At 36.2% G+C, this 22284-nt stretch overlaps 1 protein-coding gene across 13 annotated transcripts in view; it reads left to right on the top strand.

The window, feature by feature from the left end:
- ARPP21 (cAMP regulated phosphoprotein 21) overlaps window positions 1-22284 on the top strand; it is a 1402215-nt gene that overhangs the window by 737560 nt on the left and 642371 nt on the right. For all 13 annotated transcript variants that reach the window (XM_044065000.1, XM_044064996.1, XM_044064997.1 and 10 more), the window contains one exon: window positions 16124-16161. In XM_044065000.1, the coding sequence (XP_043920935.1) occupies window positions 16124-16161 (38 nt within the window). The remainder of the gene's footprint in view (window positions 1-16123; window positions 16162-22284) is intronic.

The raw sequence follows: 22284 nt of genomic DNA, 5'->3' as shown, positions 1-22284 counted from the left end.
CCACATGGGGATTGTAGGAAGCAATAACCACATTCTAAAATGATGAATGTGTATTTTAATTACTTAGTAATATATACCATATTTCTCGGTGAAGTAGTAGTAAATGTGTTTATTTCTTTAGTCATGTATTTGTTTGCATTTGTTGCTTGGATAGTTTCAGCAGGAGCAAAGGGAGAAGCACTCCAGAGATACATATCAATTGCTAATCATAACTTAGATAACGTTAAACATACATCACTGTATATGGTTTTATGAAAAGCAAGGGTATTACATAATAATATGGCAAGTAAATTGCATAATAATAATAATAGTAGTAGTTAATGCAACCCGGCATTACAGTATACTGAGCATTAGTATTAAAGTGATGGAGAAGATGGGTGTGCAAGAATATAGAACAGTTTTCTAAGATAGAAAGAAAGAGAGAAAGAAAGAAATAGGCTGGTTATCGAATCCACAGATGACTTAACCATCATGCAGGAAAGTCTGTCCCAAACAATAACTGGTGCCAGAATCATGAATTGAACCTAAACTCCAAGAAATACGTTATTGTATCCTTTAGGAAGTCATCTACTCCAGGGAACTGCACTGACCCAGTTGTTTGGCATTTGGGAACTTGTGTGTACAGTGATCTAACTTTTGAAGTCCTAAGAAAGTCTTTCTATATTGCACAGCTTATAAGCAAATTGATTGTGACTAGATCTAGAGATGTTATTGTCCCCTTTACAAATCCCTCATTAGGTCAGTCATTTTTGTATAATGCCCACTTTGGCATGTATCTGTCCAGACCCGTGCAACAATTGGAATTCCCACAGAGATACCTTACTAAAAGGATGCAAGTCCTAAACAATACGTCTTGCATGGACCACCTCAAATATTTATCACTATACTCAGCATCCTACAGAGTGCTTAGAGGTGACGTATCTGGCATACAAGGCATCCTCTGACCCAATACAGATGGGCCGACTGAACATTAGCAAGTCAAATGGCATCAGAAATACTCAGTCCAGGTATCTAAACTGACTGTTGGGGAGATGGATATATATCCAAAACAGACTATCCATTTAAGTAAAACAAAGCTCATCCCTGCCAATATTCAAATGCAACTTGGATCTAAGGATGGGTAATATAAAATGTACTCCAGGATTACCCCTCATGCCACTAATGAAAAGAGGGAGTTCCTAAATGCTGCATCCCTTACATGGGATCACATTTATTCTCACTAGGGCTAATATACAATTATCACCCATGGGATTGGTAAGACTAATCAGGAAATGTTAATTCAAGCACCAAAATAGAAATTGGCTAAGCTTAAAATGTCCTCCAAGTGAACCTATATTGTGGTAGTAAATCGTTTTAAAAAATTGCCCTTTTTAGATCACTAAGTCCCCCTGTCACCCCCACCCCCCCAAGTCTTCAGCTTCCGGCACCTCTGGATTGTGATGTAACATTTCTGCAGTCCCTTAAAGGGATTGTGATGTAATATCATGTGCAGTCCCTTCAGGGATTGTGATGTAACACTGTGTGCAGTCCCTTAAAGAATTGTGCAGTAACATTGTTTGCATTCCCTTACAAGAACTGTGCTATAACATTGTGTGCAGTCCCTTACATAGCTTGTGCTGTAATATCATGTGTAGTCCCTTAAAGGAATTGTGCTGTAACATTGTACGCAGTCCCTTAAAGGAATTGTGCTGCAACATTGTGTGCAGTCCCTTAAAGGGATTCTGGTGTAACATCATCTGCTGTAAAATTGTATGTAGAACGTTAAAGGGATTGTCCTTTGACATCATGTGCATTCCCTTTAAAGGACTTTTCTGTAAGATCATGTGCAGTCCCTTAAAGGCATTATGCTGTGGCATGATGTGCAGTCCCTTAAAGGCATTATGCTGTGACACTATGTGCAGTCCATTAAAGATATTGTGGTATGACAATGTATGCAGTCCCTTAAAGGAATCGTGTTGTGACATGAGCACTCCCTTAAATGGCTTGTGCTGTGACATCATGTGCATTCCCTTTAAAGAGATTGGGCTATAACACTGCATGCAGTCCTTTAAAGGGATTGCATTGTGACATCATTTGCATTCCCTTAGAGATTGTGCTGTGACATTGTGTGTACTCCCTTAAAAGGATTGTTCTGTAACATTGTTTGCATTCCCTTTATGGAATTTTGCTGTGACATTGTTTGCAGTTCCTGAAAGTGATTCTGCTATGACATTGTGTTCAGTTACTTAAAGAGATTGTGCTGTGATGTCATGTGCAGTCCCTTAAATGGAGTGTGCCGTAACATTATGTGCAGTCTCTTAAAGGGATTGTGCATGATTTTGCTCATCCACAGCCCTGATCATAGCATGATTCACTTTTATGAATAGCACCGCTTTTGAAACAATAAACTAACATCATGAACAATCTCATTCACAGACTATGTTGCACTTTTGCAGTAACCAGGCCCATTTATTTGTACTTTAGATTTCTAATTCTTTTTTTTTCAAAACAGGTTTATTGTTTTAACATATAAGAGAAATATCATAACAATTTTATACAAGTAATTAAAAATAGGTATTATTATAATATTCAACAAAACAACTAAAGTATTTACAAAGACATCCACTACAATTAGATCAATTAATTAAACTAAAATACCGTGCTATTGAAATTAGAATTTTTTTATCAAATTTTGTAAATTATCCCATACAATATAATATGATGTTTTTCTAGTTGTTCTCATTCTAATTGTGCTTATTTCCATATGGCACATTATATTCATAACATTTTTAAATTCATTGAGCGAAGGAGGTGTATCTGAAATCCAATTTCTAGTTATTATTTTCCTGGCCACTGCTAGGATAGACCATAACAAGGGAAGCTTAATCTTTTAACACATTGAGGTACAGGTGTGTTGAATAATATAAGAGACTTAGAAATAATGAAATTATCTGTAAAAGAGCCTGCAAAAATTCATTAATTGACTTCCAGTATTCTTTCAACTTCATACAGTCATAAAACATATGAGCCCAGTCAGCATTAATTTCTACATTACATCTCTTACATAGATTATCTTTATTATTTATTTTATTCATCATCAAAGGTGTATAAAAAGATCTATGTAAAAATGTCCATGTATAAAGTCTCCAGACAATGGAAGATGTAGTTCTATAAGCAGATTCCAATATAGATTGTTTATCTTGTTGAGTTGGTGGGTCCCCATTAATAGAGGTGAAATAATTCCAGTATGAATCTACACTGTAAAAAGTTTCTTGTCTGATAATTTTATGTATATATGAAAGTTTACCTTTATCAGAAACTTTATGCTGTAAATTTAATATCAAGTAATCAATCAGTTTTGGAATAGATTCTTTAACTGTTATAGACATTAGATCTATTCTATCAATGAGATGTTGTCTAAAGATCTGAACCTCTAACCAGCAAGTTTCTCTTAGATCAAATTCTTGTTTTAAGAAATCTAGATTTTTAACTTTATTATCAGATATCAGCTGATACCAGTACTTTAGATCATTATCTATAGCTAAATGAGCTCCTTCAGAAGTAGATGACATAAGCATACCCTGAGTATACATTATAGGAATACAATAAAATTCCATTCCCTATACTTAGGGTGCATGAATATAAAGTTACGATAACTAATAATAATATTTAATGGGTAACAAACCATATGTTTAGGTGTAATAGGTGAAGTACAAAATTCCTTTAGCAACCACAACATGGAGTTATTTACAATCATATTTTTATGTGTTAAGGAGATTTTCATGAAGTGCATACTAATTAGCTCCCAATAATCTTTCCATTTTGCGATATATGACTGATCTATTAATAAAGTAATAACTTTTATAATAGAAGAGATAATATATAAATTAAAGTCTGGAAAAGAAATACCCCTTGAGAGCAGCTATTAGTATGTTTCTTTAATGCAATCCTAGGTCTATTAGGTGCCCATAAGAAATTTAACATTAGTGTATTCAGTTTCTTGATAATTATTTTTGTAGGTGAAAGTATTATTGATTGTATTAAGTATAAAATCTTGGGGAATATTATCATTTTAATAATTGTAAGTCTCTCCTCCATAGTAAAAACATATTATTCCAGGTATTAAAAAGATTTTGTATATTAAGAAAACAGGTATTATAGTTATTATATATAATAGATTTAATATCTTTAGATAGTATTATACCTAAATAAGTTATCTGACCTGAATTGGGTACATATTTAGTAAAATCACTAATGAGAATATTTTTTCGTGTATATATAGGTAGTATTTTAGTTTTTTTTTCATTGAATATTAAACCAGAAATACTTTTAAAATTCATCATTTTATCAAATAAAGACTGCATAGAAGAATTAGATCCTGCTGATGTAATTAGAACATCATCTGCAAAAAGTTGAATTTTTGATGTTGTATTTTCGTCTATTTCAAAACCCTCTATGTCAGTACTGTTTCTAATCAAATTAGCCCAAGGCTCCATTACTAAAGTGAATAATAGTGGAGAAAGTGGACATCCTTGCTTTGTACCTTTAAGAATGGGTATTTTTTGTGAAACATATGTTCCTACCTTAATATAAGCCAGCGTTCCTTTGTATAAATGCTCAATTAAATTTACAAATGCATCAGAGAAGTTTGTGCATTTCAGTAAGGTAATAAATGTATATTGCCAAGATGGGGGGTTATTAACTCAGTTTGGGCCAAAATAAAAACCTTATGTATTAATGAATATGTAGTTTTAGAAAGGATTTTATATATCTCTGGTATAATACCATCATTACCCGGTGCTTTGTTTGATTTAAGCTTATTTATTTGTGTAATAACTTCTGTATATGAAATACTCTTGTCCAATAGTTTAATCTGTTGTTTATTAAGCTTTTTATTCATGTTTGTGGTTATAAACTCCTTTATTTTATCTTTAGGTTCCATGTTAATGTTGTTATGGTTAATCTTGTGAAAGTGATTTCTAAATTCATCCAGTATTTCTGGTATACTAGAAACATTCTTCTTTTTCCTTAGAGAAAAGATTTCTTTGATATGGTTTTGTTTATTCAATCTTTTGTTTTATTTTTAAGTCTATGTAAGTATTTGGGGCTTATTGAATAAGACAAAATGTATTCTCTAAAGTTATTTTAACTTTATGAGTTAAAATTTCTTTGTATTTCTCATTTAGTTTGTTTATTTCTTCAATAACTTTCTTGTCCATAATATTTTCTTTATTATTATGTTTATAAGAGTCTAATTTACTTTGAATATCTAACAATTCCTTATCCCAAGATTTCCTTTTATTATTATACCATCTGATACTTTGTCCATATAGATATGATTTTAAGGCATCCCAAACATAGACAATGGAGACTTCAGGAGTATTATTTATGTCTAGAAAATGTTGTACTTCTGAAAGTATATATTCTTTATAGTCTTTTAGCTGAGTTAAGTATGCTGGTATCCTTTTGATCTGAACATTATGAGTATTTTTATCATGAATTCAAAAACAATTGAGTTATGATCAGATATAGGACATGAAATGATTTTGGAATTAATTAAATCTGTTACCATCTGGTTAGAAATAAAGACCCTATCTATTTTTGAATAAGTTTTGTATCTGTTAGAAAAAAAGGTGTATGGTAATGATTTTGAATCTATCTGATTATTAATATCATTCAAATGATAAGAATTAGCAAAATCATTTAAATGTTTTGCATTAGATGTAATTCTTCTTTTCCTTATAGTGGTAGTATCACTTTCATGTAGTATACAATTAAAATCACCAGCTAAAATAATATCCCCTATAGAGAATGATATGATCTTATCAATATGATGTTTCACTGTATTAATACCAATTCCAGGTATCCAATATACATTAAGATTTCTAATTCTGAATGAGTGTTATTCCTGAAGTGTTTGATACTGTCAACCACCTCAGTTAGGGTTCCAGAATATTATTTTGTCAGGTCACTACCTGAGGTAGGATGAGAGAAGTTACTGGAAAATAACTTGACTATGGGCCTGTTGGTGTTCACTAGAAGACCTTAAATAAACAGCCTTGAAGTTTGATGACAGAGCTTTGTATTTGCCAATTTATTTCTGAGATTGTTTCTGCAGAGTAAATCAAAGTCCTTCCAGTAATATAATGGATGAGGTGTGATATGCAGAGACTGGAAAATATATTACTGCAAATATATTAAAGATAAGAGACTATAGGATGGATCCTTTGGGGATACCATCACAAATGTCTTGGAAGAAGTGATACATTGCTGCTGATGTTAAATACAGTGAAGTTATACAGTTATGAGGCATCAGCATTAGAGAAAAGAGGGTACAAATAATTAAGAGTAGCAGGTTATAAAAAATCACTATTGTATGTCAATAATGCCTCTGGTCTTTACCGGATCAGGTAAGTATATCTATTTTATTCACTTTTCATTTAAGTTTTTTTTACTAAATGTGATGGAAAATTTAAACTTAACGCAAATTCTACCTTGGGTCTGATTCTGACTCTAGAATTTGTCAGGACCATACCAGCACAAACCTAGTCAACAGAAAATTAAGTAAGTAAATGACTAAATTTTCAAAGCTGATACTTGTGGTTATGAATCTAGAAAGATTTCTGTCACTAGTAACAACACAGGAATGTTTGCCATGTGTTCCTTGTCAGGGATACAACAGTTTCACAGTTTAAAATAAGTAGAATGAAGGTAGAAAACAAAATTAAAGCGCACACAAAGAACACTGGCAGAGAGAAAATAATCATAAAATAGTTCAGAATGTTATACTCCTAAGCTTTTCTTTAGCTGGGGTCTTGAAGAACTGTATCACAACACTATTTTATCTGAATTGCTGTCTAAATGAAGAAATTTGCATTCATGCCAGAGCATTCTTGTCAGTTTTCACTTTAGTATTCAGTTTCAAGTCTGAAGTCTAAGATGTACTTCATAAAAACATATTTGCATAATCACAGAATGGCACCAGCCAGGTAACTTGAGATTTATTTTAACAAGTAAAAACTGAAGTATTAGTAGAAAGCTTAAAACTTCAAGTTTAATTTATCCAGTCACATAGTGTATCACACTACAAAATAGTATTTCTGAAATTTTCTGTTGCTTGTATTACATGTCAAAGGCAATATAAGCTGTTCTACATATGTAGATATCTGTTTTTACAGTGCATGCGTTACATATGTAGATGTCTGCCTTTACAATGCATGATTTACATAAGTAGATGTCTGCCTTTACAATGCATGCTTTACATATGTAGATGTCTGCCTTTACAGTGCATGCTTTACATATGTAGATGTCTGCCTTTACAGTCCATGCTTTACATATGTAGATATCTGTTTTTATGCTTTGTTCATCATACTAGAGATACAGAAGACATCTTAAGAATATGCTAGGGACTTAAATTTGTAACTTGAAACTTGAAAATCCTAGTTCGGTGGCCTAAACCAAATATCTGGCAGATTTTTCTTTTTTTTCCAAGTATTTTTGATAGCATTGCAGAGTTTTGATTTTTTTTTATAATTTTCTTGGTCCAGATAGCAGTTCCAGACATTTTTGATCAGCTGTGACTGGGGACGTTTATGGCAGTATAGCTTCACAGATCCACATTTATCCATGAAATTCAGAAAAGTGCTCACTGCTCATGGAAATTCCTTACCACAGGCAGGTCAATTTCTATGACAATGAGAAAATGCAATTGGGAGACCGCAGTCGCCACAGTGAGAAAAACCCCATTATGAACTCATTAACACGTAAATGAATTTTACTCCAGCTAACACAAGCACTGTCAGACCTGTTGGCAGTAGTGTTCATCCTATTCATCACTTTGACAAATGCACTCTCCCACATTTATACACAAACACACACACACACACATGCATATCCACCCGTCAACCAAGAAGCCTCTTGGAATCAGTCACAGTCATGTTAACAGTCACAACAGTCACATACTCACGTGTATGCATGCTCCAAAACACACACACAAAAGCAGACTTTAATGCAGTTTAGTTCACCCCTCTATACACACACTTACTGACACTAATACACATGCAGACATTTATAATGCATCACCCAACCCCATGTCTTCACTGATCTTACCTGCACCACTACTGCTTCCACATGAGGAAATGGATTGCAGCCGTCTGTTGACAGCAGTTACTTCTTCTTCTAACTGAGATTTCATGCTATTGACTGATTCTCTAAAGCATAAATCAGGAGATGGTGGCACTTCAAGGGCATAACTCAAAGGTAGTTTACGTAAGCCACTCCCACCAGGTTGCAGCTGTGCTCATGAGACTATCATCCTTACTGAGGCTCCCACTGGTGGGAAACCATTAGGGCTTCTCCCTCACTGTTAGCTTTTAAGAATCCCAGCCTATATTTGTGCACACTTTTGTGAGCAATTTATTTTACCTCACCTTGAACCAGGACTGATGACCACTAATTTCATGTTTTGCACAATCTCTTTCAGGCTGCCTGTGCCTAGCAAACACTACATCATCCGCATACATCCCAAGGGAGATAATTAATAAATAACGGATGGCGCAGTGGTGCAGCGGTTGCATTGTCGCCTCACAACAAGAGGTTCACTGGTTCAATTCTCGGCTGGGGAAGCCTTCTGTGTGGAGTCTGTATGTCCTCCCTGTGTTTGTGTGGGTTTTTTCTGGGTGCTCCGGTTTCCTCCCACATTACAAAGATATGAGTCTGGAGTGGTTCTCTCCAGGCCTCTGCTGAAAATTGGCTCATTCCAAGTGGGACTTTCCCGGTAAACAAATGCTAATAAATAAATAAATAAATAATCAGAACAGTAGTAGTCTAAAAATGGACCCTTGTCAAACCCCACTGGAAATGTTTCCATTTACGGAGGAATTGTAAGTTCCATTTATAGTGCAGCGTCTATTCAGTAGGTAGTTGTAAACTATTTTACGACCGATAGAGAGAAACCACGGTCTGTAAGTTTATTTAATAATTGCTTGTGATTGACTATTTTGAAGGCTCTATTGGTAGCAAGAAATATTGTATGAATAATCCAGCCTTGAGCAATATTGTTATACATTTTATCAGTGAACATACATAGTATAGTTAAGGTATTGTAATTAGGATGAAAACTGTTTAGCTGTCACTATAAAGTAGTATATCATATCACGTTTTAAACTATGGACTTAATACATTTAAGCAGAGCCAATGTCTTTTTTTTTTTTTTTCAGTTCTGCTTGCATTTGCTTTGAAACCAGATGATCTCCTTTGTGCAAGTGTGCCATGCATTATATCTATAAGTAAACTGCAATAATTTTTTTGTATTCTCTTATATGTGAAACTAAAGTAAACAAATGTTGATCAGCTCCAAATATCAAATCTGTTCTTTATGGTAGTTAAAGTAATTATGAGTCTAATACAAAGAGTCTGAGGAAAATCTTTGCAGCTGTTTTATAAGTTTTTGCCAGGGTATCTATGCTGTTTTATATGTGGTTAAACAGGGTTCTAGTTGCAAACAGTAAGTTAAGGACTGGTTTGGAATTTGGTTCCTTTTTTTTTTGTTTTTTTTTTTAAAGAGAGGAGATACTGAGAAGATGGTACTGAATAGGGATATATCTGACATATGAGTCTTTTACCCCATGTTTTGAATGTGCACAGACTCCTCCATTTAAATTATTTGACTGACTGTTATAGGTTCATAGATTAGTACTAGGCTAACTGCCCTTGTTGGCCATTTTAAGCATAGCCAATTACCCCATGTGAAAATCAAACCCTGTACCTTGTGTTTGTAAGGTAGACACCTTAACGATTATGCCAACCTCCCCCCACTACCCATAACAAGTGTAATATTTGATAAAATGGTAAGAATTTAGTGGGCCCTTTGGTAAAGCTTTAGCTGGCTTCCTTACATTCTATAATTGGTAGACTATGCTACACGTTATCTTGAAGTTGAAACTTTATACTAGGTTTTCTTGAAACTCACAAATGAACTTATGCTTGTACATTACTGGCTGAAGTCATTTCACAATAAAGTATGCTTATATGTTGCATAATTTTGTCCCTCTCAGTTTTTATACTTGTGTTTCTGCATGGTACGTTATCCCATGATCCCCTGGGAATGGAAGGATTTATGGTCTTTGGTATGCATGTTCTATGCTAAGTAGGTGACCAGATTTTTGGCCATGTGGTCCTGCTTTTCAAAAGATTTTGTCCAGATTTTCAGAGTCACATACATCAGCATCAAAAACATTCTCAGAAATTATTCATTTTATCAGTACAGTTGTACTGGCTACATGCTTGATTCAGTGAAATAGGAATTCACTGTCTGTTTTGTTGGATTTATTTTTTATCAATCAGTTATTTACTTACTGTATTGGTGCTTTTATCTCTGGGTCGGTTTGACAGGGAGGAAGGGAAATTTCCATTTTTTCCCCACTACTGCTTGAGTTCAGAGTTGGTGTGCTTAATGACGTGTGGCTGTGGGTGGACTAGGGCACAACTGATTTTGTGTTGTTTTACTTGTTTTTGATATAACGGCTGTACAATTTTGTGACCTGATGCAGTATTCCTAGCTGTTGGGAATGTTCAACAAATGACAGTATAATTCATTTTGCATACTGCTGTTAATCTTCACTGCAGCTTCTCTGCCATGCAGCAACACTGTAATATGATTATAGGATTCAACCGGAGAAACCCCAGTCTAAGGTTAAAGCATGCAGGACAGTCACAATTTGAGCACTGCACCCTGTGAGAAACTATGATGAATGTCCTGAGATATTAGGACATAAATATTTCCTAGTTTTCCATTGGTAGTTGAATAAAACACATTTTTTAATGAAATTGTATTTATTTATTTTATTTTACTTTTGTTGACCAGGATAGTCCGACTGGATATATGTCCATTTTCAGAGGAGGCATGAGGAGAAAAGCTCCAAGATAATAATACACATTGGACATTTAGTAAATGCTAGTTTCAAGCAGATTACAGTCATAAGCAATACCAGCATTTAACACATATAATACTAACTTATTATAAAACATTGTACAAAACATAACATTATTTTCAAAGTTATATATACGTAACATTACATTCAGGTTTTAGACACATTGAGCACCAGTTATACAATTGACCCTTCCTGAAATGGTGTGGTAGAAAAAAGTTAGAAGTAGTTGAAGGTAAGGCACCTAAGTAGTAGAGAGGTCACTAGTCTGAGTTAGTGCAAGGACATAACCAATGAGATATGAAGTATTTATTGAGTTTGTTTTTGAAATCTCATAGTATTATATGAAATAACAGAAACAACCCCCACTCATACCCCTTCACCACCATACACTCCCATACACTCCCACTTATTCTACCTATTTCTCCTTCTAGTTTCTTCCACTTACCCCTCCCACTATAACTACCTCTTAAATTTTACTCCTTTCTCTGTTTTACTCCTATCCCCTCTTTTCTTATCCTTAATTGTTCTATACTTTTACTTAACAGTAGAATACCCCTTTCTACTTCCTCCTCTCATACTTTTCTCATCCTTCTCTAATACTCTTCCTCTTACTATGGCTCCATACCTGCCTACCCAGCTTTTACTCTCAAGTCTACTCTTTTCCACCCTATGCTCAGTTTACCTCCTATCCTTCTATGAGAAATCACTTTATGTCCAACCTTTCCATCCACACAAACACACTACAACATTTCTCAATCCACTTAATTCATATCCATATACTTCTTCTACCCCTAACTATCAACTACCTAAATTCCACAGACTCTCACATCTCAACTATGTCTTGCCTTCTGATAACAAAACTAAATTACTAACCTTTCTAAAATGTAACCTCACTATGAAACCTATTAATCCTACCCTTCAAGCTGGAGATATCCACCCTAACCCTGGTCCTACTTTCCCTTCTCCCCTAGTATCCATACCCAAATTCAATAACACCTTCCTAATAGGACATCTTAATACCCAAAGCATAAACAACAAATTACCCTACCTGCATTCCCTCCTTCACACACATTCATTTGATATTCTCTGCCTCTCTGAGACCTGGCTAAAGTCTTTCACTAAAGACACTGAGATTACTCCCCAAGGCTACAATATAGTAAGACTCGACCGTCCCAACCGCAAAGGTGGTGGAGTTGCGATTCTTTTTAAAAATCATCTGAATATCACTACCCTTCCTGCCTGTCCAACTCAAGATAGCAAGGTAGAATCCATCATTGCAAAACTCCAATTAAATTCCAAAAAATCCCTTTATATTATCTGTATGTACCTACCACCTGGTAACAATATATCAATCCTAGAAAATTATCTTAGTTTGGTATCTGCTACGTATCCCCAAGAAACCATTATACTAGGTGACCTGAACATAGACTGGAATAGCATTAATGCTGATAATCCTTCTTCTCATATCAACCTCCATGGTTTTACCCAAACCATTACCTCAACTACTAGGCTCAACAAACATAGTAATAGAGAAAGCATTTTAGACTGGATACTCATAAACAAAGTCAAAGATAGTTACAAAGTAGGAACCTTGCCAGATGATGTTAGTGATCACTCCTTAACATTCATAACAAGGGAAAAAGGCTGATTGTGTAAACCCCTGCACTATAAGAAAATATCGCACCATCAAACATCTTAATCCAGATGTGTTTCAGTCTGAACTTAGTGCATGTAACTGGAACCCCTTAAAACACTTCCTCTTGAAAATGCAGTACTATACTTTAACTCAACTTTTTATCCATTCTTGACATACATGCTCCTGAGCATCATTAGAATTAAATCTAATACAGCCCCTTGGCTCTCCCATGAAACAAAAAACTTATTCTCACTAGAAATAAAGTCTGGGCCACATGGAGATCCCACAGAAATAACCCTGATCTTCTACACTTCCGCCAGCTTAGAAATCTAACTAAAAGGCAATAATAGCTGACAAAAAAATTCTACTTTGAACTACAACAAACTCATCTTAATAATTCAAATCTTTTCTGGTCTACAGACAATAGTCTCCTCTCCCAGGAAGTTCTAAAACACCTTCCCCACTTAATGCTGATCCTGATACCCCTCAACAAACTGCAGATGCTTTCAACTCTTTCTTCACTGAAACTATACAAGCTCTTGCTAAACAACTGAATGCCAACAACTCACACCCACCATGTAACCTTACAAACTCTTCCTTTAAATTCTCTCTACATCCTATCTCTACATCTTACATATACAGACTCCTTCTCAAACTAAAACCTTGTACCCCCTCTGCTGACAAGCTCCCTTCACTTTTTCTACAAAAGGCTACCAAGGTTATCGCATATCCTATTTCTATTCTCATAAATAGGACAATCAAAGAAGGAATCTTCCCAGATATCTGGAAGGTCTCTCATATTATCCCACTCCATAAAGGTGGAAACTCCATAGACTACTCCAACTATAGACCTATTGCTCTCCTCTCTCCTTTGGCCAAAATTATGGAGAAATGTATCCACCATCAGCTTGTACAACACCTCTCTCTTCACAACATTATAGCTAACTGTCAACATGGCTTCAGACCGCATCATAGTACTACTACCGCCCTGCTTTCCTTTGTAGACACTATTAATCTGAACCGTAACAACAACCTACTCTCTTCTGCCCTCTTCATTGACCTCTCCAAAGCATTCGATATGGTTAACCACTCTTTATTAATTAATACTCTTGAATCCCTATCTTTTGAAATCCCAGCCATTAGATGGTTTAATTCTTATCTTACAAACAGAAAACAAGCAGTTCTTTGGAATAACCATATTTCTTCTCTTTTGCCTGTTTCTATCGGAGTTCCACAAGGCTCTATTCTTGGCCCACTTCTCTTTTCCCTCTTCATTAATGATCTTCAAACTATAATCCCTCAAGCTACCTGCATTCAATATGCCGATGATTCTACACTCATCTGCTCAGCATCTTCCACCTCAGAACTTATCTCTCATACTCAAAAAATCTTTAATACCGTAGAAACATGGTTCTCCAGTCGATTCCTCTTATTAAATGCTAAAAAAACTAAACTTCTCCTCTTCACCCCCACTTCTAGGACCTCCCCCTTAAACTTCACCATCTCCTCCAACAATGCCACTGTCATCTCACCCGACTCTACCACTAAACTGTTAGGTATTACAATTGACAATAATCTCTCTTTCAACCAACACATTAACAACTCCATAAAACTTGTCAATAGAAAAATAGGATCCTTATATCGAATTAGACCATTTCTTACGCCTTCAACTAGAACTAGGATTGCTCACTCCCATCTTATTTCTACTCTTCTTTATGCTTCTCCCATCTTTACCAACCTCAAGAAAACCAACCTTACCAAATTGGCAACCTGCTACAATAACATTGCCCGCTTCGCTACAGGTAACCCCTACAGAACCCATCACTGTCTTAACTTGAAACCACTAGGCTGGCTAGAGTTTCAGAACTATCTTGCAATCCAACAACTCACTATTGCCCATAAAATACTGTACCAACCAAAGAACACCCCTATACTCTCACAACTCATAATCCCTATAACAATCTTAACTCTCTCCGCTCTTCTAGTAAACTCTTGACTAGTTCTATAAAATCAAATAACACTGCTGGTGACTCCCTTTTTACCAATTCGGTAGGTACAAAATGGAATTTATTACCTAGCAACATAACAAAGATTACATCATTGCCTCTTTTCAAACAAAACATTAAACTGCACTTCCAAAATCACTGGCTTTGTTCCTGTAGTAAACCTGATTAACTTTCCACTACTTCTACTCAACTTTAAAACTACCTCCTACTTCTTGCTGACTCTATCCTCCACTTGGCTTTCTTCTTCTACTCCCACTTGTCTTCCTAATACTTCTTTGCTTGTTGACTGTCTTACTTGCTCTCTTTTCCATAACTAATCCCTTCTAATTTCCCTCATTCTTAGCTCTCTTTTCTCTTACCTCCTATCCTGTATCTTTATCATACAAAGTATTTTTTATCTTTGTATAATGTTTTTTGGACTGTAACTGTGTGTGGTAGTAATTAATTCATTTAGTATCTTTATCATACAAAATATTTTTTATCTTTGTATAAGGTTTTTTGGACTGCAACTGTGTGTGGTAGTAATTAATTCATTTAGTAATAATATTAAATTGTAGAGTTGTTAGTTTTTGTCTTTTACTAACTTTCTTACAAACACTATGATGTTTTTCTTTATGTATTCTCTGTGGAGCTTTTCTCCCCGGGCCTCTACTGAAAATGGAAATTATCTCCAGCTAGACTAGCCCGGTCAACAAATGTAAAATAAAAATAAAATAAATAAACTCATATTTCTAGAAGACTGGTCTTTTATTTTGGAAAACAAGTGAAGGACAGTCCTTTGCATTTGTTGTGGGCAGGGTTTGTACTGCAACATTTTGCATTTCTATAAAAATGTGCTACTTTGAGGACTTGAAAAGATAACTGTTTACAGCTAATAATCACCCATTTATTTAAGATTCAATGTGTTACCATATTTGTGTCTTGTCAAAAGCTTGCCAGGGATATGCATGTCCCTGCTTCTACAAAACTACATTTCTGACAATAAATCTTGGTTGCTATATCTTGTAAATAGATAGTATTTAAGGAATTTTAACACGTGTTTTTATATTTCAACAGAAAACAAACATCAAAACCTGTTTCAGTTTGTTGTTGTGCTGTAACATCAAAAAATGTGACTTGCTCACAGATATTAAAAAACTGCAGAATATAAATGAAAATCTGGACAGAAAGAAATCCTATTAAAATATTGAAGCAGTTCAGATGTTTTGTAGTGTAGCTATGCACCAGATACATGCTGGGGTAAACAAGAATGCTTTTTTCAAATGACTGAAGTTAATAGAGGCTTCATTTTAAATACAGTTCTGAGGGTGTTTTGGACCAAATGTAAAAGTCCAGTTCACTTCTTTGTGAATATAAATTTACAGTACTATACCATTTAGCAGTCATTGGAGGTAGAACTAGTCAATTTAGGTTTTGTATGTCACTTTTCTTTGTACTATATTCTAGGAAGATTGCTATAGTCCCCTAATCATTAAAACAGGCAATAAACTGATAAAATGCAAACTGTTTATTAGTATGGTTTACTTGAAATTAACCCATGTTCTGATACTATACTTTTTCTTATTTTTCAGTCAGTTTGCTCCCAGGAAAACCTTTTTCTGGAGAACAGGTAAATAAATATGTGTGCGTTTCAACTGATATTTTATTTACTGACATTTGTTTACAGGGAAAGTTCAATTGGGTACATGTGCCATTTTCAGCAGATGCCTTGGGAGAAAAGTTCCAAGGTAACAATTTAATGCAATCAGTATTTAGAGTAACAAATTTTATAATTCAGTATTAGTGAATACATAGCATAGTAGTCAAGTATAATAAAATTTATATTGATACAAAGATTATTGTACAAGCCTTGTACTAAGACCTTACAGATGGAAAGGTGTAGGTAGGAGTAATGTAAGAACTACATTAGAGTGAGGTATTAGAGGGGATAAGCAAGTTTAAGTGTTAATAGAGAAGTAGTGGTGGAATAATAATTTAGTTGTGCTAATTAGAAGTAGGTGTAGTAGTTTAAATACTGCAATAAAGTGAGGTATTACAAAGGGGTAAGCAGGTTAAGTGATTTGGTGCTGTAAAAGGGATGTATAAGGTGCATGACTGAAAACTGTTAACCTTTTCAGTCATGCAGTTTTTCTGGGCTAATGCTTCCAAGCTGTATGATGTTATAATAAAGTCATGATCATAAGTATTTCGTAATTTTTTTATAAATGCTGTTGTTTGGATAATGTTAGTTCGTTATCATCAACTTATCAACTTTAAGTGAAGTTTTATTGCAGCAGTAAACTTCAGTATCTGTTTATATGATGCCCTGCAGTATTTTTCCATTAAGCATTTATGCATAGACTCCAAGAAAAAAATGTAATGTGAAGTAGCATATTCCCAGAAGTATGCCGGTAAATGTTAATGAGCAATATTTAAAATGACCCATGATTTAGTGATATAAAGACAAATTTAGTACTTGTACAGGAAGAAAAGTGGTAAATGAAAATATTGCTCAAGAAAAAATGAGTGCACAGTGGTATGATATGTGTTTACCTTTTGCACTGTATGCTGGATCTTTGCTGAATACAGTCCCGTATCAACAAAAAAACACTTACATAATTAACAAGGAACTAAATTGCATGAAATTAAATTAGTTCTTACATTTGCTTTATATGTATATGGTACCATTACAGTGCCAGTGTATAACAGTCGCAGATGGGTGATATATGGGAAAATGCATTATAGGAGGGTAAAACCAGCATGAACAAGATAAAAATTAAGACTGTGCAACAGAAAATGTATCAATGAATTAGGCAATTGCTCCAACAAGGGACAAAGTGTGGAGAATGTCTATGAAAGAGACATTTTTCTGAATATAAAGATTAACCTGTACTTGAAGAAAACTAGTGTAGTTGCTAATAGGATAGGGTGAGTTAGTCTGAGATTTTGTTTAACAGTGCTTTTCATCAAAAGTACTGGTGAGGTTAAAAATGGAAGTCTGTGGGAAATGGAAGACCATAATCCCCTCACCTCCCATAGAGGGGGGGGCTGTGACCTTTGCACCCAGTTACTTAACATAACAATCACTAAGGTCTTTCAATAAAATGGACCATGAATTACAACAGACTTGAAAGTATACAGTTATTGCAAACATTTTGATTGCTATGGTAGTAAAAGAGATGAGCCTACTCTTGAAAATAACATAATCAACATGGATGAATTTTTCACCAGTGGTATGAAAATGATATTGGGGATAAATTGGTTATGGCTTTATACAATCTGAAATGTAAAAAATTCACCCTGGACCAAATGGAATTTGATATAGGGGTACATACTTAAGTGAAAACAAACTTTGAATATGCAAGAAGACAAACTGTTTTACAGTATATTATAGCCAGTTGTAAACTTAATGGAAAAGTCATAAGTAGTAACCAGTTCAGATATGAACGCATTTAGCATGGACTCTAGATAAGATTGTTTTGGACCAAAACATAAGCCCCACTATGTATTAAAATTAATATTTCTACTTTTCAGCATCATTGCATTAAAATCGAAAAATAAATGGACAGAAATTTCCAGAAAATCCACATCCATGTTGAATATATTTCTATGCCTAAGTGCATATTCTGACAAATAGCAGCTTATGTTTTATTGCTGCAACAAGTATACCAAATAAATTCTGTAAATGTGTGAGCAGCCAGCCAGCACCACGGTTTTAATTCATTACCAAACAACTGACTGTTACTCAATAGCACGTGTTCTATGCTCTGTGCACCGGGATATATAACACATGCTACTGTCTAATTGGAGAGTCACTTGTCACTAAGTTACCTGTGCTCAAGGACATATAACACATGCTACTCCTTCGTGCAGGTTCATGTGTTATTCAGTAATGTGTTGTACGCACTGTGCTCCAGGGCATATAACACATGCTACTCCCTAGGTGGAGGATCACCTGTCATGGAGTATCATGTGTTGTATGCTGTTTGCTCCAGGACATACAATACATGCTGCTCCCTACGTGCAGGTTCACCTGTCATGCAGTAACATGTGTTGTATGCCCTGTGCTCCAGAGTGTATAACTCCTGCTACTGCCTAAATGGAGGGTCTCCTTTCATTCAGTAACATGTGTTGTATGCACTGTGCTCCAGGGCATATAACACATGCTACTCCCTTGGTGCCAGGTCACATGTCACTCAGGATGTGTTGTATAACCTGTGCACAAGGACATATAACACATACTACTCCCTAGGTGGAAGGTCACCTGTCACTCAGTGCCTTGTGCTGCAGGACATATAACAAATGCTACTTCCTAGGTGCAGGTTCACCTGTCATGCAGTAATCTGTGTTGTATGCCCTGTGCTCCAGAGCATACAACACATGTTACTCCATAGCTAGAGGGTCACATTTCACTCAGTAATAAGTATTTTACACACTGATCACCAGGGCATATGACACGTTATTCCATAGGTAGAGAGTCACATTTCACTCAGTGGCATGTGTTTTATACCCTGTGCACCTGGATATATAACACATGCTACACCCTAGGTGGATGGTCATCTGTCACTCAGCATGCTTTGTCTGCCCCAAACCTCAGGACATATAACATATGCTATCTCTTGATGGAGGGTCACCTGCCATTCAGTAGCACATGTTGTATGCCACGGAACACAGGAAATGTGACACATGCTATTCTCTAAGTGGAGGGTCACTTGTTACTCAGTAGCTGTGTTGTATGCCCTGGAACATAGGACGTATAACCCACATTATCCCTAGCTGGAGGGTCACATGTCACATAGTAGCATGTATGCCCTAGAGCACAGGACTCTAATGGTCCATTACCAAACACTTTATTAAGGTGTGAAGTTGGTAGGTTGTTTTCAATGTTTGTTAGTTATGGGATATGTTATGCTCAGTGATGAAAGCTGCAACAGAAACCCAATATTCTTTCCCTGTATAGAAAGTTGAAGATTTCATGAAACCATTAACAAAACTCTGACCTAAGAATTCCAGATGATATACTGTATGAAGTGCCAAATATGCACGATCATGGCAAAAATCAATGACTATATAAATAAACATATAATCTGTGTGAAGTGTAAAGGAGAACATTGATAACTATATCAGAATGAGGTTTGCTATCAAAATGTAGAAATGCAGTTAGGCGAGCACGAGATTGCTGAATGTGTGTTGGCTGATTCCCAGATTGGTGAACTGCAGTTCTACGAATATCCTTTAGTGAATGCCAATGTGCATTCACTTGTATGAGATCGACATTACAAGTAGAGATTGCAGTACAGTGCAGATTGGGAAATTTACCCATTTCCACACTGTAGTGCGATCTTGGAGTTGGAATATATAATTTGCAGGGAACATGACCAAGACCAAATGCCTTACTAGCTTCTACTGCAAATATAGATATCAATATTCTAGATTTTTTATTGTTATATAAAATGAATTCCTGCGTAATATAGATTTATTAGGTTTCTCTCTTTTCCATGTATTCTGACTGAAATCTTAAGATCATTTTTCTTGTCACTAATCCAAAAACTTTATCCCTGCCCATCTAGGAAAAATATCATCTTGCCTGAAATTCTGAGCACATATAAAATATTATCTTCATGATACTCCTTCATAGAAAGGACAACCCAGTAGACACACTACCTATTAGAATCTCACTCTGCTTCTTCAGTCTACTGCATAACGTGTTTGTATGGTATCACTAGCAAATGAAGATAATTCCATTGTCACTCTCATTATACTCTAATGATATATATATATATGTATATATATATATATATATGTGTGTGTTCATAGGTAGGAACTAGGCTATCGGCCCAAGGGCCTACGCAAGCCTAGCCACCAAGGTTCCCTGGCTTACGCCACCCAAGAAAGTTATTTTCCTGTGCCACTGATGATCAGAGACACAGAAGTGATCCTCTGGGTGTATTTCCTATTTCCCATCCACTCATCAAGATTTTTCTTGAAGAGTGCTAATGAAGAACTTTGCTTGACATAGATGGGTAGCCTGTTCCAGAGTATGGGAAGTCTCTGGGATAGGAATCTATCCCTCTAGCATGTCCTGTTTATTGTGGTGACAAGGTTTAGGTCCCTAGAGCGTGTAGCTTGGAGGGATTGGGATTTCTTTAGGTGTGTAGCATGTCCAACAGCTCTGGGTTTGACATAGCTTTATATGTTAGGCAGAAATCACCTCTGAGTAGGCAATATGATACAGAGCAAAGATGGAGTTTTTTGAGGCGGTCAGTGTAGGGCATTTGTTTGAGTCCAGTAATCCTCTTTGTGAGGTACTTCTGTGGCCTTTCCAGCTGCTGCAGATGTCTTGTGAGGTACATTCCAAAAGGGGCGTTGTACTCTATAATGGGTCTAATGAGTGATGAGTAGAGGGTAACGATGACCTCTTTTTTCCTGGATGAGAACCCTTTTATGATGAGGTGTGCCACGTAGAAGGACTTCCTCACTACTGTGGGGATGTGACTATCAAAGGAGAGACTACTGTCAGCCTGGGTCCCAAGGTCTCTTATCACGCATTCGGTGTTAAGTAGATTGCTGCCTATGTGGTAGTTCATGGGTACAGAGTTTTTACCAAAGGGGATGACACTGCACTTTTTGGCATTGAGCTTGAGGCCATGGCTCTAACACCAGGCATCTGTCTCAGAGAGGCCCTTCTGTAGGATGTTCACATCATTTGGGGTCTTGACTATGGCTCCTAGTTTGCAGTCATCTGTGAACTTCATTAGCCAGAGGCCTTCTGTGTTAGCCTGTACTTCAGAGACATAGATAACAAACAGGAGCGGTCCCAGGACGGAACCCTGTAGTACTCCACTTGTCACTGGTTTGAGGTCAGGTTTGGAGTCTGCAACTTTTACAGTGTGGGTTCTGTCAGTGAGCCAGTTGGCAACCCATCTTGTGATGTAGGGATTTATGCCGAGTTTGTTGAGCTTAGCTATAATTCCAGAATGGGGGATGGTGTTGAAAGCCTTAGCGAGGTCAAGATAGGCTGTGTGAACCACTTTACCCTCATCTACGGCTTTGGTGACTGCCTCAAAGAAGTCGATCAGGTTCAGGAGGCATGATCTGCCTTTCACAAACCCGAACTGGGTGGGATCCAGAGTTTGGAGGTTACCATTGTCTTTGTTTATGAGTTCCATGATGATACGTTCCATGGCTTTGCAGACCAGGCTTGTCAGGCTAATAGGTCTATAGTTCCCGGGATCAGTGGTGGCTCCCCCTTTGTGGAGTGGGATAACTGTTGCTGTGCGCCATTCAGTGGGCACAAAGCCTGATGCGAGGCTATTATTGAGCATGGTACTTAAGTGGGGAGCCAGTTCATTCTGAAGTTCGTGTAAAACGCAGCCTGGGATGTTGTCCGGTCCCATGGATGCTGTGTTTTTGGCTTTAGAGAGTGCAGCTTTCACCTGCGTAGTTGTGATTACAGGGACTCTGCATTCTTCCTGTATAGATATGGGCCCTTTAGGGGGGTAAAGTTAGCACTGAACCTATCTGCCAGGATGTTGGCAATATCAGTTGGTTCTGTAATTTTCATGCCTTTGTGCTGTAACTCAGAGCAGATCTGGGTGTTGCCATTGAGATTCTTGGCATAGCTATAGAATGCTTTGTGGTTGTCCTTGGAATTAGTTGCAATTTTATTTTCGTAGCTATCTTTGGAGAATCTTATAAGGGATCTCAGCTTCTTACTGAGGCTGACCAAGGAGCTCCTCCACTCATGGGATTT

This window comes from Protopterus annectens, chromosome 3.part0 (assembly GCF_019279795.1).
Source record: "Protopterus annectens isolate FY-2018-M chromosome 3.part0, PAN1.0, whole genome shotgun sequence".
NCBI lineage: Eukaryota > Metazoa > Chordata > Ceratodontiformes > Protopteridae > Protopterus > Protopterus annectens.
The sequence above is the reverse complement of the archived record's forward strand: the minus strand, read 5'-3'. Positions and strand labels throughout refer to the sequence as shown.